This window comes from Esox lucius, chromosome 9 (genome assembly GCF_011004845.1).
Source record: "Esox lucius isolate fEsoLuc1 chromosome 9, fEsoLuc1.pri, whole genome shotgun sequence".
Lineage (NCBI taxonomy): Eukaryota > Metazoa > Chordata > Actinopteri > Esociformes > Esocidae > Esox > Esox lucius.
Genome location: NC_047577.1, coordinates 4,157,559 through 4,175,132, shown reverse-complemented (window position 1 = coordinate 4,175,132; position 17,574 = coordinate 4,157,559). Strand labels below are relative to the sequence as shown.

The 17,574-nt window shown below is 44.9% G+C and overlaps 2 protein-coding genes across 5 annotated transcripts; both read left to right on the top strand.

The window, feature by feature from the left end:
- The first annotated feature begins 324 nt into the window (after positions 1–324).
- On the top strand, positions 325–9,502 carry lpar2b (lysophosphatidic acid receptor 2b). Of its 4 annotated transcripts, XM_034294546.1 has the most exons (6): positions 325–586; positions 1,552–1,661; positions 1,759–2,173; positions 3,406–3,668; positions 8,405–8,487; positions 8,533–9,502. In XM_034294546.1, the coding sequence occupies exons 1-6, from the start codon at positions 379–381 to the stop codon at positions 8,546–8,548; spliced, it is 1,095 nt and encodes a 364-aa protein (XP_034150437.1). In that variant the 5' UTR covers positions 325–378; the 3' UTR covers positions 8,549–9,502. The 4 variants fall into 4 exon arrangements, with proteins under 4 accessions (XP_034150437.1, XP_034150436.1, XP_012987508.3 ...); XM_034294545.1 differs by having other exon boundaries at positions 8,405–9,502; XM_013132054.4 differs by lacking the exons at positions 8,405–8,487; positions 8,533–9,502 and adding an exon at positions 6,221–7,519.
- Positions 9,503–10,321: 819 nt separating this feature from the next.
- Positions 10,322–14,557, top strand: LOC117594909. Its single transcript, XM_034294452.1, has 4 exons — positions 10,322–10,348; positions 10,824–11,330; positions 11,383–11,644; positions 11,929–14,557. Exons 1-4 carry the CDS (start codon positions 10,322–10,324, stop codon positions 12,066–12,068), a joined length of 936 nt encoding a protein of 311 aa, XP_034150343.1. The 3' UTR covers positions 12,069–14,557.
- Positions 14,558–17,574: the final 3,017 nt, after the last annotated feature.

Sequence of the window (17,574 nt, the reverse complement as noted above, 5' to 3'; positions counted from 1 at the left end):
GATGCTTGTTATTGGACGTGTGATTTAACGTTGATTTAACGTTGATTTAACGTTGTTTGGATTAGAGAGGGTGTGTGTGGTGTGTGTGTGTGTGTGTGTGTGTGTGTCATCTGACAACCAACACTTTCTTTATTGACCCACTCTTTTCCTCTACAGGCCGCAGCAGAGGGACGACGTTGGTTGGTGGAGATAAACATCAATCAAACTGGACGCCCCCCAGGGCGATACCACCCCCGACTCAACAATAGGGTGTCTTCATGCTCCCCCGACCCACGTAAACCCCCGCTAAGCCATCCAGCCCCCCCCCCCCCCCCCCGGCTCAGCCCTCCGCCCCCCTGCTCTGCCCCCGGCTCTGCCCCCGGCTCTGCCCCCGTCAAGATGGAAGGGAACTGTTACAATAACGAGACGATCAGTTTCTTCTACAACCGGAGTGGCAAGAACATCAGCAAGGAATGGCGGACGCAGGACTACGTGGTGGTGAGCCTCGGCCTCACCGTCTGCATCATTGTCATCCTCGCCAACATCCTGGTCATGGTGGCCATCTTCACCAACCGAAGATTCCACTTCCCCATCTACTACCTGTTAGGTAGGGGTGCGTGCGTGCGTGCACGCGTGTGTGTGTGTGTGTGTGTAAACCTTGGTAAACAAATTTACAGAGATGGTAAACATGGTAAACAAGTTTACAGCAATATTCCGGAACTGTTGACGGTCAGGAAAAAACAAAGCTGCCAAGACGCCTAAACATTTATCTTGGCTAGACCACTGCTGCCAGTATGGCGCTCTGTCTGTTTTGGAATGCAATTTTCTTAAAGGGCTAGCGGGCTATTTTGAGTTTTATCTTGAATCCACTCAAAATAATATACTGTACATTATCAGAAAATAAATAAATGAATGGCATGGCGTGAAACTGAATGGGAGATTAGTCATATATGCAGATGGGTGACAAATTAACAAATGCAGGTACTTCCATAAAGGTGTACTGCATGATACGATAAAGCAATTAACATCCCATCATGCCCTGTGGCGTGTATAAAAAGGCTAGACAGGCCCAGTTGGCCAGAGGAAAGGATCTAAGGGATTAGGAAAGAGAGTTAATTATTGGGGCTCTTCCATGGTGCTTCCATCCACAGGGCATGTGAGGTCAGTGAATGGTTTGATGAGTGTGAAAATAGTCTATGGCCTTGGCAGTCACCAGATCTCAACTCAGCTGAACACCTATGTGAGATTCTGGTCCAACGTGTTGGACAGCTCTCTCCACCGCCATCACCAAAACGCCAAATGAGGGAATATATTCTGGAAGAAAGGTCTGGAATTCATGCCCGGATGCATTAAAGCGCTGTCCTGGCGGCCCAGCACTTAACGGAGACACTTTGTGTTGGCTTTTCTTCTAATTTGTCGCCCGTCTGTATGTGTGCTTTGCTTCCTGATGCCATTAAACCTTATTTGTAGAATCTTTGAAAGTACAACCACATTGGCTAGTCTCCTGGATAGACTTCTGATGTTGCCAGTGACAATTCTTCCATGCTCATTTCCCCATCTGCCGTTTCCTAGGGAACCTGGCGGCAGCTGACCTGTTTGCGGGTATCTCCTACTTGTATCTGATGTTCCACACTGGACCCTGGACAATGAAGCTGTCCACGCAGGAGTGGTTCCTCCGCCAGGTAGGTCGTCGTCGTCCCCGTACCCCCCCCCGGTTAACCGGCGCCGCTGTATTGAGCTGTGTGCCGACTCCTCTAAACACGCTCCCTCCCGTCTCAGAACCTAATCGACACCAGCCTCACAGCGTCGGTGGCCAACCTGCTGGCCATTGCGGTCGAGCGCCACCAGACCATCTTCACCATGCAGCTCCACAGCCAGATGACTAACCGGCGCGTGATCCTCCTGATCTCCGGGATCTGGGCCACAGCCATATTCATGGGCATGGTGCCGGCGATGGGCTGGCACTGCCTGTGCAACCTGAATAGCTGCTCCACCATGGCGCCCATGTACAGCAAGTCCTACCTGGTGTTCTGGGCCGTGCTCAACCTGCTCACCTTCTTCATCATGATGGCCGTGTACACCAGGATCTTCGTCTATGTGCGACACAAGAGCCAGAGGATGTCCCAGCACACGTCAGAGACGCGGCAGAAGGAGACTGTGGTGAACCTGATGAAGACTGTGTCCATGATTCTGGGTGAGGAAGGCGCACTAACGCACACGTGCACACACTAACACACTAACACACTAACACATGCGTACAGAAGCAGAGCCATGCTGGTAGAGGGTAAACCCCCAAGGAGACCAAAAGCTGTGATCAGTGCCAAAGGCACTTCTACGAAGTAGTGAACATTTCCATTGTGTACATCAGTGTTCAGAATGGAGAAAGTTAAGTGGTCTGAATACATTCTGAAGACTTTGTATACTCGCTTTTATACACACACACTACTTTGGCGTGCCCCAACTCGTTCAACAAGCCACACCACTTCCTCTACATTCTCTTCAACATATCTCTTTTGTGTTTTACTCCCCCTCTCTTACACCCTCCCCCATCTCCCCCACGTGTCGCCGTCTCCCTCTCCTACTCCCCACCTACTCCTCTCTCTTCTCTTCTTTCACACTGTTTCAAGCTGATGCTGCTGCATTTTTGACTTGCGATTAGATTCTTTATGGAAAGGAATTAGATTTCTCTTTCACATTTAGACTGATTTTATCTCTGCTAATCTCTTCTGTCCTCCCCCGTCTCTAACAAGTCAAGGCAAGCTTGAATGTGTTTGTCTGTTTAAGCAAGTGTGCACATGGGTGCACATGGGCGCGTGTGTGTGTGTGTGCGTTTGTGCGTGTCCTGGCAGGTAATGGCGTGGTTAAAATATCTCAACACAGAACTCCTCCATTTCAGCCACTCCTTTCCCTCTCCTGTCTGTGTGTCTGTGTGTGTGTGTGTGTGTGTGTGTGTGTGTGTGTGTGTGTGTCTGTGTGTACATTAGGAATTCCTGAGGCGGGAAATTGTATAATTGAGTATTATCATAATGAAATCTGAATCTGTCCGTCCCAGCCCAGGCCTGTGCGTTCCACGGCCGTGTGTAGGAACCATGAGGCCAAGTACCCCGCTAATAACCGGAAGAGTGATTCGGCTCAGGGGTTCAGGATAAAGCTCTCAGCTGAGCGTCGTGTTAGAATCGGGGTTACCTTTACCTCATCGAGTCAGGGCTCACGGCAGGGGACCTCGGCTTTCAGGCCCACAATCAATAACATTTTCAATCAATCAAATGTATTTATAAAGCCCTTTTTACAACAGCAGTTGTCATGGAGTGCTTTTACAGAGACACCCGGCCTTAAACCCCAAGGAGCAAACAACAGTAGTGTTGGGTTTCAGTAAATAGAGTGCATGTGAATCACTGGGGGTGTAATTTTCTGCCTGTGGTGCAGGTTGCTTCGTGATCTGCTGGACCCCTGGCCTGGTGCTGTTGATGCTGGACGGCATGGGCTGCAAGTCATGCCAGGTCCTGCGCTTTGAGAAGTACTGCCTCGTCCTGGCAGAGTGCAACTCCCTGGTCAACCCCATCATCTACAGCTTCAGGGACAAGGAGATGCTGCTGACCTTCAAGAGGATCCTCTGCTGTCTCTGTCGCCGCGGGAACGACCGGAAAAACACGCTGTCCGGCGTGCACTTCAACACCCTGGAGCAAGAGGTACTCTCCGAGAGCAACGGCGACAGTCACCTTGACGGCCGCAATGACGGCAGCAATGACAGTAGTCACCACGGAAACCACTCCACCAGAACCGCCAGGCCACGCTAGTTGACAGTCAGACGGCGATTTGGTGAAAGAAAATAAAACAGTAACAAGCGGCTATGACGTCACGCGATTCTATAGCAACTGTCACCGTGACCACTCGGACCGCGCCGACTAAGACATTCACTTCTACATAACGACAGCGTGAAGGCAGAACAACAATACTGAACCATAGAAACCACCACTAAATGCACTGACAACCACTACAACGCGAACTGTAGCATAATACTGATACAACGTGACTCTGAACCTCCTATAAACACATATAAAACGTGACTCTGAACCGCCTATAAACACATACAACATGACTCTGAACCTCCTATAAACACATATACAACGTGACTCTGAACCTCCTATAAACACATATACAACGTGACTCTGAACCTCCTATAAACACATATACAACGTGACTCTGAACCTCCTATAAACACATATACAACGTGACTCTGAACCTCCTATAAACACATATACAACGTGACTCTGAACCTCCTATAAACACATATACAACATGACTCTGAACCTCCTATAAACACATATACAACATGACTCTGAACCTCCTATAAACACATATACAACATGACTCTGAACCTCCTATAAACACATATACAACATGACTCTGAACCTCCTATAAACACATATACAACATGACTCTGAACCTCCTATAAACACATATACAACATGACTCTGAACCTCCTATAAACACATATACAACGTGACTCTGAACCTCCTATAAACACATATACAACATGACTCTGAACCTCCTACAAACATTCATACATTGTGACTCTGAATCGCCTCCAGTCACAGATACAACATTACTATTAATCAATTACAAAACATTGGTGTCAATGAATGATCTATCAATCGTAAAACATGACACTTAATCATCATATACATATACACACACACCCATCAGCCATAACATTATGACCACTGACAGGTGAAGTGAATAACACTGATACACCCATCAGCCATAACAGTATGACCACTGACAGGTGAAGTGAATAACACTGATGATCTTGTTACCATGACAACTGGCCAGTGGGTGGGGTATATTAGGCAGCAAGTGAACATTCTGTCCTCAAAGTTGATGTGTTAGAAGCAGGAAAAATGGGGAAGCGTAAGGATCTGAGGGACTAGGAAAAGGGCCAAATTATGATTGGCTAGACAACTGGGGTGTTCCCGGTCTGCAGTGGTCAGTATCAAAAGTAGTCCAAGGAAGGAAAAGCAGTGAACCAGTGACAAGGTCATTGATGCACGTGGGGAGTGAACGCTGGCCCGTGTGGTCCAATCCAGCAGACGAGCTACTGTAGCTCAAACTGCTGAAAATGTCAATTCTGGTACTGACAGAAAGGTGTCAGAACACACAGTGCATCAGTTTGTTGCGTATGGGGCTGCGTAGCCACAGACCAGTCAGGGTGTCCATGCTGACCCCGTCCACTGCCGTGAGCATCAGAACTGGACCAGGGAGCAATGGAAGGTGGCCCGGTCTGATGATTCACGCTTTCTTTTACATCATGTGGATGGCTGGGTGCGTGCCTGGAGAACACATGGCACCAGGATGCACTGTGGGAAGGAGACAAGCCGGTGGAGGCAGTGTGATGCTTTGGGCAATGTTCTGCTGGGAAACCTTGGGTCCTGCCATTCATGTGGATGTTACTTTGACATGTACCACCTACCTGAGAATTGTTGCAGACCATGTGCAGCCTTTCATGGCAACGGTATTCCCTGATGGCATTGGCCTCTTTCAGCAGGATAAAGCACCCTGACACAAAGCAAAAATGGTTCAGGAGTGGTTTGAGGAACACAACGAGTTCAAGGTGTTGCCTTGGCCTCTAAATTCCCCAGATCTCAATCTAATCGAGCATCTGTGGGATGTGCTGGACAAACAAGTCTGATCCATGGAGGCCCCACCTCACAACTTACAGGACTTAAAGGAACTGCTGCTAAAGTCTTGGTGCCAGATATCACAGCACACCTTCAGAGGTCTAGTGGAGTCCATGCCTCGACGGGTCAGGGCTGTTTTGGCGGCAAAAGTGGGACCTACACAATATTAGGCAGGTGGTCATAATGTTATGGCTGATCTGTATATATTCAGTGTGTCATCTTTTATGGTTGATTGTAGATTAAAGTAATTAAAGTAACTTAAAGTAGTTATACTGTTGGTAATTTTTTTGTCTGAATCTGAGACACAATTAGCCAATTAACCTTGTAAACTGATCTCGATCTGACTAGGAAAAAAAATAGCATGGTTTTTTATTGGACTAAATCTAGCCTTCCAGGAATGCAAAATCACGTTTGAAATCAATTCTTTATCCTGCGGGACCCGGTCCAGAAGTCCGGTCCAGTGAGTGTGACTACTTGGGGAGATATTGGACTTGTGAGATGTCTGTAGCAACAACGTTTCCCTAATGTTGCTGTGTGGTTGTCTTCCACCTTTTTCTTCACAGTGACTTCCTACAGTCATATTCTGTGTTTAGAAAGTTGTTGGAAGCTTGGTTGGGTCATAGAGACGGCTAGAGGAGAAAACGTGCCCCAGCATTGGCGTTTTAAGGCCGTTGCCATTTTAATATTGTCTTCCGGATGGGCCTCCAACTTCCATTCACTCCAGACGAGTCATGAGGACGTATGGACCAATCAGTGATTACTTCAACGAGGAGATGCTGAGAAGATCTTTTAACGTTGTTGGAAGCTTGGCTGGATGTTTACTGGTTACTATGGGTCTGACTGTCTGTCATGCTTCCTATGACTTTGACATGTGTATATACACAAACACACGGGTGCATTTAAACGCGTGTGTGTGGGTGTGCACCCAGTATCCCGTGCAAACATCATTTAAACATTTACACAATCCTGCCAGTGCTGGGTAATAGAGATGGGAGGAATGGGGGGGGGACGTTTCAGCGTCGCACGCCATGTCTGGTGGGACAGTCAAATATGTTCCCCTCATCCCCTACCCAACCCATGGCAGAACGCAAGTACCATGGAAACGTACACAAACACACACACACACACACAAAAGTGTGATATACAACACTGCCCTCAAGTGTTCCCAATGAGAGCGTCCAGTTTTCTGCCCACTTGTTCGAAGTCCTCATGTTCCCCCTCCTGCTGTAGTGTACGCTTGGCCTCTTGTCTTTGCCGATAGTCAAGATGGCAGAACTCCTACTCCCCCGTTCCTGCTCCAGTCCAGTGCTTTAAGATCTGGGGGAGGTAAAATAACCAGAACAGAGAGGTTGGGTTGAACTCCCACCGCTGTTTTCTCAAAGGGAGCATGGTTCATTCTGAGAAACTATAAAGGGAAATGCTGATTCAAAAATAATCTTAGTGTTGGCATTTTTGGAGGGAATAAATGTGTCGGTTGTTAAGCATCATATTGACATTTTGTGAAGTACAATAATACGTTTTATAATTTTGTATTTTGAGTAATAGACATTTTAACACCGGGGGGAAAGCATTTTCCCCCCATTTCATTTAAAAATTCAGATACAGTTTTCTGTTTTTTGTTTGTTTTATTTTTGAATAAAAAGAAAGCATGTCACTAAAAATAAAGCCAAGAAGATGAACAAGTGCTCATGTCCAGTATGTCTGTCTGCCTCATTGCTTTGTCATGCCTGGCAGTGTCCTGCAGCCTGTTTCTCTGTTGACACAAGTAACAAGGACACAAGAGAACATCGCTGTGTGGGAGGGACAGAGTAGCTATGGCAACAGATTGTGGGAGGGGTAGAGACGCTATGGCAACATTGTTGGAGGTAATGTGCTGGAACAATTTGACTTTTTTTTTTTTTTAGGTCTTGATGAGATAAAATGTCAATGCAAGTCAAATCACAAACTTTAGAAGCCTCTTAAAGTGAATTTCACTTTGATTTTATGTAGTTCTCCACTCTGAAAGGAATCTGGGGGGCCAAGAAAAACTGCCATCCATGGTTCAGTTATTCCCAAACAGCTGTTTCAAACTTCAGCTGAATTTATCCACAGCTAGCTAAAAATCTATCTTTAGCTGTGGCTAAAGTTAGCTGGAGTTTGTAATTGGTGTTTAAAGAAAGCTAAGCCATGGATTACAGTTTGCCTTGGCCCACAGACTACTCAGGATGATGAACCATCCAACATAAAGCTGCAGAGAAGTTACATTGTGAATACAGGACCAGGTTACACTGTCTGCTGAAGTTACATTGTGAATACAGGACCAGGTTACACTGTCTGCTGAAGTTACATTGTGAATACAGGACCAGGTTACACTGACTGCTGAAGTTACATTGTGAATACAGGACCAGGTTACACTGACTGCTGAAGTTACATTGTGAATACAGGACCAGGTTACACTGACTGCTGAAGTTACATTGTAAATACAGGACCAGGTTACACTGACTGCTGAAGTTACATTGTGAATACAGGACCAGGTTACACTGTCTGCTGTTCAATCTTCAGCTGATGTGCTTATTTTAATCCATCTTATTGCTCTGCTTATCAGCTCAGGAAAAAGACTAGCCTTCATTTCTCTTTTTCCTCCCCTCTTCATTGGGCTTGACCTTACTAACTCTCTTCTCCTTTCTTTCCCTCCCTCTTTTCATCCTCCACCTAATCCCTTCTTCATCCCTTCCCCTCCGTCCCTCAATCTCTACGTTTCTTGACAGACTTATAAGATTCGGGATGTGGAGCCGGCGGAAAAGGTCAACGGAACGTCACTTGTTCTCAAGGGAGCAGAGGACACAGTGACATCCTCAGAGAGCTGAGACACACAGATATGCAGAACCACACACACATCCTCAGAGAGCTGAGACACACAGATATGCAGAACCACACACACATCCTCAGAGAGCTGAGACACACAGATATGCAGAACCACACACACATCCTCAGAGAGCTGAGACACACAGATCTGCAGAACCACACACACATCCACAGAGAGCTGAGACAGAGATATGCAGAACCACACACACATCCACAGAGAGCTGAGACACACAGATCTGCAGAACCACACACACATCCTCAGAGAGCTGAGACACACAGATATGCAGAACCACACACACATCCACAGACACACAGATATGCAGAACCACACACATCCACAGAGAGCTGAGTCACACAGATATACAGAACCACACACACATCCACAGACACACCCAAGGCTAAAAATGCTGATCTCAGTCAGAAGTGACTGTATCTCGAATTCTTTTTTTTTGTTTTTAGAAATGACTTCTTCGATTTGAACTCGTCAGGTTAAATGTTTTTTTTACAGATGTAATTCTGGTTGTACTAATGTGAAGTTGTGTGCTTGACTGACTATGTTTAACCAAAGTTACCACACTGACATTTACATTTTAAAATAGAAATCTTTATTTGCATTCACATTTTGCACTGTAGACATTTTCACAATGCAGAGGTTTGTTGACATGTCTATTTTACCTCCGGCTCATTGTGTATGTTTCCAACATAATTATACATTATAGACAATATTTTAGGCCACATTTTAATTATAGATGCTATTTATCAAATAGCATCGTGTGCGTGCGTGCGTGCGTGTGTGAGACAAAGCAAATTTATTTTTTTATAGACCTTTTACTGTTATGAAATATATGAAGGGACATCTTTTTCTGAGTGTTTTAGTGCCACAGCCATCATTAAGATGTATGCAATAGAATGAAGACTGAATAAATGAATGTATAGAATAACATGGCTTCACAGAATATATTGCGACTAGTGGAAAGGCTTTTATTAAAGAGAACTACAGACACGTATGTCCTATCTGTCAGTGTGTCCAGGGCTTGGTATGTGTTTAAAGTGGATCACATTTGCCAAGGAAAATCTCTCTCTGGGAATTTTTGGGCTGTAAAACATCCTTCCTGGTTGTCCCCAGAGAGAATATATTTTTGCGAGGTGGGGTTGGTGAAGATTCCTTCCTGGTTGTCCCCAGAGAGAATATATTTTTGGGAGGTGGGGTTGGTGAAGATTCCTTCCTGGTTGTCCCCAGAGAGAATATATTTTTGGGAGGTGGGGTTGGTGAAGATTCCTTCCTGGTTGTCCCCAGAGAGAATATATTTTTGGGAGGTGGGGTTGGTGAAGATTCCTTCCTGGTTGTCCCCAGAGAGAATATATTTTTGCGAGGTGGGGTTGGTGAAGATTCCTTCCTGGTTGTCCCCAGAGAGAATATATTTTTGGGAGGTGGGGTTGGTGAAGATTCCTTCCTGGTTGTCCCCAGAAAGAATACATTACTTCCCCCTTTTTTCCTTTCATTCTTTCCCTCTTTCTTGCATTTACACAGAGAGAGAGACTTCAGTGATATCGACTCCTTCCTCGTTTTACCCAATGACATTCTTTTAAATAAGGGCTCCCTCTTCTTACCCGATGAGAACCTCTTATTAGGATTAACGGTCTCCTTCAGGTTCTCTGCTGTCAGTTTGTTCAGTACAGGTAGAACGCTGCTTTTCTTCCTCTTGTTTTTCTTTTGAAATTGCACCTCCTTTAGTCCTGTCCAGGTGAACGATGAGTCCCGTCTCTCCTTTCTCCCCCAGAACACACTCTTTTTAGAGGAGGACCCACCCATCGTGGATATGGAGGAGTTGGAAACTGGGTGGAGGGTAGGTTCTAGAATGCTGATCTACAATGTGGCATATTGGTTAGTGTTCATGACTGACCTACCACACCGACAGATATTCACAAGAAAAGGCTCAAGAGCACAGTACAGTACTTGCGAAAAGAAATGCTAAACCCAAAGTATTCACACCCATCCTATACTCACAGAAGTTTTGTCAGTCTGCTGTTTCTCTTTCCATCTCAGTCAAAAATGGGGCCTTTGTGACCGAAACACGTGTGTTGTTCCTGTGTTGTTCCATGTGGGACATTGTGGGTAAACCCGCAAATCAAGTCTAGGAGTAAATTTTACTCGTCCCGGTGCAGCTTTCAAACTCCAGTGTTGACCGACCAACCTGTCTGCTGGCTGGTCTGTAACAACTGTTAGTACAGCCTATCTATCACTGCCCCAGAACACACACTGTGACCCACACACAGACACGGTAACTGGAAGGTACCCAGACAGGTTTTACTGCATTCTAGTCGATTGATGCCTTCCAAATACCTCCTCCCTGGTACCAGGAAACACAGCCTGTTGTGCCCTACTTAGAGAAAAGGGCCCTTGTTTGGTGCACGGCCCCAGTCACTCTACACAGTATCGCCCTACACTGTGTCACTCTACACAGTATCGCCCTACACTGTGTCACTCTACACAGTATCGCCCTACACTGTGTCACTGTATACAGTATCACCCTACACTGTGTCACTCTACACAGTATCGCCCTACACTGTGTCACTGTATACAGTATCACCCTACACTGTGTCACTGTATACAGTATCGCCCTACACTGTGTCACTCTACACAGTATCGCCCTACACTGTGTCACTGTATACAGTATCACCCTACACTGTGTCACTGTATACAGTATCACCCTACACTGTGTCACTCTATACAGTATCACCCTACACTGTGTCACTCTACACAGTATCGCCCTACACTGTGTCACTGTATACAGTATCACCCTACACTGTGTCACTCTATACAGTATCACCCTACACTGTATCACCCTACACTCTATACAGTATCGCCCTACACAGTATCGCCCTACACTGTGTCACTCTATACAGTATCAGCCTATACAGTATCAGCCTACGCAGTCACTCTACACAGTATCGCCCTACACTGTGTCACTGTACAGTATCCCCCTACACTGTGTCACTCTATACAGTATCACCCTACACAGTATCGCCCTACACTGTCACTCTATACAGTATCACCCTACACAGTATCGCCCTACACTGTGTCACTCTATACAGTGTCACCCTACATTGTCACTACACAGTATCACCCTATACAGTATCACCCTACAGTGTCACTCTATACAGTATCACCCTACACAGTATCGCCCTACACTGTGTCACTCTATACAGTGTCACCCTACATTGTCACTACACAGTATCACCCTACAGTGTAATTCTATACAGTATCACCCTATACAGTATCACCCTACAGTGTCACTCTATACAGTATCACCCTACACAGTATCGCCCTACACTGTGTCACTCTATACAGTGTCACCCTACATTGTCACTACACAGTATCACCCTACAGTGTAATTCTATACAGTATCACCCTATACAGTATCACCCTACAGTGTCACTATACAGTATCACCCTATACAGTGTCACTATACAGTATCACCCTACAGTGTCACTCTATACAGTATCACCCTATACAGTGTCACTGTATATATTTATATGTACTATAATTTTCAACTGCATCAATGAAATTGAAGGTGCCATTTGTAAGAATTCCACCATCCGAACGGTGCAATGTCAGTTGTAATATCGGGGTTATTAGGGAAAGTTGAAATGGTGCACTTCACAAAATGCTTGTTGATGTTGGTGCGTTCGCAGGGACTTGATGTTGGTGCGTTCGCAGGGACTTGATGTTGGTGCGTTCGCAGGGACTTGATGTTGGTGCGTTCGCAGGGACTTGATGTTGGTGCGTTCGCAGGGACTTGATGTTGGTGCGTTCGCAGGGACTTGATGTTGGTGCGTTCGAAGGGACTTGATGTTGGTGCGTTCGCAGGGACTTGATGTTGGTGCGTTCGCACAGTGGTGCCCCCCCCCACACTGTTTCTGGATGACTGCATTCATCAATCTAGCGAGAAGGCAATCCTTTGAGAACTGCTGTAATTCCCTGTTTATGCTTGGGGAAGTCTGTAATTCTCACTGTATGCTTGAGGGCAGTCCAGTGGGTTCTCAGTCACTGCGATTGGAAAAACCACTGGCAGGTCTCCAGCACAGTTTCCCTGCCTACTGGAAAAGAGTGCAGATCTGATGTTATCACTGAGCCTGTAATGACAAACCCATCAGAACTATGCTCATGACAGATTGACTAATGTCTTTAATTGTATAGGATGGGGGGGGGGGGGGTCTTCCTCCGACAAAACATCCAGATTAGAGAGAAGATGCAGTGGAAACTGTTAAGTGACTGCCCAATGTGTACAGAGTCTATCCAATATGTCTTGTAACTATTTGACATATTTTTCCTGCCAAATTTATTTTGCAACGTATGTCAAACAGCAGGATTTCTCTGTGGGGATGTGTTGGGCAATGCCCAACAGTAGAATGGGCTGGGCTTATGTGATCCTGAAAGATGAAGTAGACACCTGATTGGCCAGCTCAGTTTTAGCTTTGGGCCTAAGCATTGGACTACAGCAGTATTTATTTTTGATTCCAGGAATTACAAGAAAAACATTTTGTGTGAAGAAGTCATTTCTATTCTACCAGCACAAGAAAGATAGATAAAAAATATTTCTGACCCCAGCGTCTGTATCCGATATTGTGGACACGTCTTTCCAGCAGAAAGCAGCTTTGCTCCAGTATCCCGAGTTTGTACAGCAGAGAGCAGCTTTGCTCCAGTATCCCGGGTTTGTACAGCAGAGAGCAGCTTTGCTCCAGTATCCCGGGTTTGCACAGCAGAGAGCAGCTTTGCTCCAGTATCCCAGGTTTGTACAGCAGAGAGCAGCTTTGCTCCAGTATCCCGGGTTTGCACAGCAGAGACAGAGCTCATCGAGAGGTGAGATGGCCTGTGACTTCACAACCAGCGAGTCTCTACAAAAAGGAAAAATGTCTGTTTCGCCCCAGTGCCTGGGTCCTTTGTTGTAGCTAAGGTCCAGCTCTGTTAGACCTGAGCTGGCCAACAGGAAAGCCGCAGCAATGGTTTCACGTGTAGCGTCTTAACGCTCACACTCGGCCAGTCTAGGTAAAACAACCAGATTAAAATTGTTATTCATGGTAATAAGTGCTCCTAATAACGTGATTGTCCTGTTTGTTTGCTTTAAATATTTGGAGTTGCAAAATGTTAAGGTAAGATGGACTTTTGGCCTAGATTATGACATCACAATCAGTCATTCCAAGGGCCAGAGGACGATCAGGGAAAATAAAGATGCAATCGTTTTTGACAGTTATGCTTTTCGATACTCTACCGGCTCTGTCTCAGCAGAAATGGCTCAACAGACATTTTCAGGAACTCCACTGTATATTTGGTTTTGTGTTGTGTTATATTATCCCGATGGACATTGGATTTCTCTTCCAGTGCCTTGGGTGAATCAGACTGCCATGTGAGATGTCTGTTTCTCACAGACGCTCTCTGTGGGATCTTCACTAAATGCACCTGCTGCTAACCTACCTGAAGATGAAGTGTGATGCAGTAGACAAGACCTAGCCCAGACCCAGTGAGAGAGAGATGTTTAACTTGTTTAAGAGAACTCTTTAATTCATTTTCAATTGCATCTACATGTCATTATGAACTTATTTAAGTTAAAGGTTTTTCTGAAATAAGTGTTAAGAAGCCAAATATTATTGATAATGTCAATTCTGATACACACATGTATAGTTTAATGTAGATCGCCGTATTCAAGCCTTAACATTAATTGGTTGCTTAATTTGCCTTGGTAAATGTTGGTAACATGAAACTGACATCTCTCACTGTGGTTTTTTGTCTGACATAAACAACACTTCCTCTGGTGGATGACGGTGGGGGGGAAAAGAGGTCAACTGAAATGACCTAACCCCCAAATAAAGATGTGGGAGGGGGAATTTGGCAGCTTCTGTGTTATGACAGTGAAAAAATTACCCATTCCTGTAATTAGTATAAACATAAACTCCAGTTTATAATTTTGTCATCGTGAACATGCTCTCATCAAGATTTCATAGTTAATGATCTGCTTCTGTTTCCTGTTTTGAGTGGTGTAGAGTAGGCTACTTCCTCCTTTCAATGTTATAGGACCGGTTACTTCAGGAACTTTGTAGAGGAATGTCACGTCTTGAAATTCGTTCAACGTTTGTGTTTCTGACAACCTTGCTGATTGGCTGAGAGGACTGTCACTTGAAATTCTGTGTGTGCTGTTTGGTTGTTGTTGAACAGCATAGAAAGAGGATGAGAGAAGATGATGTTGTATATCTGTCTGTTCAGAGCCATGGTGAAGTTTAAGCTGAGGGGTTGACTTTTGCCAGTTATCATTTTTGTTTGGATGGTGAAATCTGTTTCAAGTTGATTGTCTGATTTCCTAAGAAGAAAATAAGTGTTCCATGTCTTTTAGTTCTTCCCATCTTTGCCTTTACCCAGAGACCAATGAAACTGCTCTTTTTTAGGAGCGAGGACCTCCACCTTTTCTACTGTCAATCTGACCAGATACAGGTACAGTACAGGTACAGCGAGTTCTCTTCCTCTCCTGTTTCTTGCCAAATTGCGCCCCCTTCAGGCCACTACAGGTAAACACTGATTCCTGTCTCTTTCCTCAGAATTTCCTGTTGTGGGCAGGGAGGATGTGAAGAGCAGGTGGAGGAAAGGATCTAGTGTACTGGTCTGGAGTTACATTGTAATAAATGGTTAAATACTAAAACACAGACTCGCATTAGTTTTTTCTGTCTTTGTAGGGGACCAGAAAACCAGAACAAGATGTTCTTAACCCAAACCCTGACAACCCCAATAACCTAACCTCCTTGTCTGACCTTAACCCAGCCCTAACATCTAACCCCTTCATGGTAATGCCTAAACCTAAAAGTAACCCAGATTCTATCACTAACCCGAACTGTACATTTGACCCTTGCCCTTTTCCCCTGGTGCAGACTGGGTTTGACCCTTGCCGTTAAAACGAAAGAAACTAAGATTGGATTTGTCTTTGTTAGACACTAATTGTGTCCGCCTCCTCTGTCTCCCCAGGTTGTGGCGACGTGTCGTACACGTACATGCTTGTTTCAGCATCAGTAGTAAAGCCACTGGTCTCTCCTGTGTTGTCGTGTTTCATTACGGGTGCCAAAATTGGGGTTTACACGCTGCCCTCAAAACGTCACCTTCTGCCAGTCCAACTGTTCACTGTTCGTATTCAACAAAGCACAGAACATAAAGACTGTCAGACATTACTCCGCCGTGTTGACAAATTACACTGGAACAATGTTGACTCAACCAGTTTGTGCCCAGAGGGTATGAATACAGGAGCTCTGAAATATGAGCAGCATGAAGTGACAGGAATAAGTCATACATTAATAAGGTAGTGACACATTATTAAACATGTTGGTACGTTTGTGTGTGCTATATTTATTGTCCTCTTATTTTATATTATACCTATTGTTATTATAATTGTGGTTGTTGTTGTCTCTGAGGCTGTTGGGATTGTTGTGGTTCGTGATAATGACTGTCTCATTGCGAATGAAGCATTATCTCTGACCCGATGTGAGTTTGATCGACCGTACGGTCGTTTTAAAATCGAATTTGATCGCATGCTCGTTTGAATGAGCGCCGGTGTTTTCAGGTGGAGACCTGGCTGTTATGGGGACAGAACATTCGTAAGCGCAGGCTCCAATATTTCCAATGACCTGACACAGTCAACTGACCATTACACACCATTTTAAAAGTTGTGTTTTTATTAATGAATTTGAAATGAGAATTGCAGAGAAGTAATATTTTAATCAGCTGACTGTATCCTGTGTAAAACACACACACAGTATCTCACCGCTATTCTTGAACTTGAGGCAGGTGTAAAAAATCAAGCTTGGGAAGGTGAGAAATAATGTCTCCCAGATAACTCCAAAAGAAAGTCTCTTCAGAAGTGGTTTTCCACCCCCTGCCTTTTTACCCTCTTTCCTTCCCTCTCACCATCCATCCTTCTTTCTTCCCTCTTCTCTCCTTCCTTCATTATCTCTTTTCTTCCCTCTCCTCCCCAATCTTTTTCTCCTCTTTGCCCGTTTCTTCCTCCCTTACCTCTCTTAAGGCTGACTTCCAGGCTGACTTCCAGGCTGACTTCCAGGCTGACTTCCAGGCTGACTTCCAGGCTGACTTCCAGGCTGACTTCCAGGCTGACTTCCAGGCTGACTTCCAGGCTGACTTCCTGGTTGTCCTTAGGCAGTCACTCTGCTCAGATCTTCACAACACGTGAATGACTGGGTGATTAAGGGCGTGAAGAACCAGATCAAACATGACCTAGTTGTTTCACACTCACAGCCGGACTGGAACTCCGCCAGAAACTCTTGAGTCACGTCTTAACAACACGAAGGGATATAATGCCTACTGACACAAACCTACGACTCCAAAGGTATATAACCAAAGAATGGAACTGAGAGGACACGTTTGCAGCTTTTTTATGTGTGAAGGATAAATGCAACAGGAAACAGCTGATCAACACCTGTGTCCCAATACCTAGCCTACAGTTAAATAAAATGGGGCGATGGAAGTCTGACAGTTGTTAATCTAAGGTGTTAAAATGTGTTGAAACGAAATGAAACAAAGGGTTAAATTCAGAACTTTTACCTCATATTTATATTATCATATTTTCACGTGCCTTGGGTGTACAACTCTTTACTGTCCCATATGGAACGCACTGTACGGTATGCTGGACCAGTAAAAATAAAAAGTGCGCTGGCTTCTTTAAGTCGCTTTATGTATATTATATAAATGTACATGAGTTTACATTTATTTAAGGCTAACCTCATTACATTAAGCGTCGGATCACTATACCACCCGCGATGTAAACTCAGATATTTCCCGGGATAGGTCAACAAAAAGGGGATGTATTCTCACCTTGTTTATGTGACGCAAACCAGTATTGGAACAATTCAGTTTCAATTGAAACTGTTAAGTGATTTGGAAAATACTTTTCCTGAAGCTGGTTTATTTCATCCTTTGTTTATATCTGTGATTTTGTTCTCCCGCGTCTTTCCGATTCCAGGAGCTAGGATATGCCTATTCCTTAATATGACCTATATAATTTGTCGTGTAATACTTACA

Excerpts from the sequence above, each read along its gene's own strand:
- lpar2b (XM_034294544.1), top strand. The coding sequence starts at position 379 with ATGGAAGGGAACTGTTACAATAACGAGACGATCAGTTTCTTCTACAAC. Across the intron at positions 587-1,551 it reads CCCCATCTACTACCTGTTAG|GGAACCTGGCGGCAGCTGAC; the intron begins GTAGGGGTGCGT and ends GCCGTTTCCTAG. Across the intron at positions 2,174-3,405 it reads GACTGTGTCCATGATTCTGG|GTTGCTTCGTGATCTGCTGG; the intron begins GTGAGGAAGGCG and ends CCTGTGGTGCAG.
- LOC117594909 (XM_034294452.1), top strand. The coding sequence starts at position 10,322 with ATGGAGGAGTTGGAAACTGGGTGGAGG. Across the intron at positions 10,349-10,823 it reads AGTTGGAAACTGGGTGGAGG|TCGATTGATGCCTTCCAAAT; the intron begins GTAGGTTCTAGA and ends ACTGCATTCTAG. Across the intron at positions 11,331-11,382 it reads GTGTCACTCTATACAGTATC|GCCCTACACTGTGTCACTCT; the intron begins ACCCTACACTGT and ends CTACACAGTATC.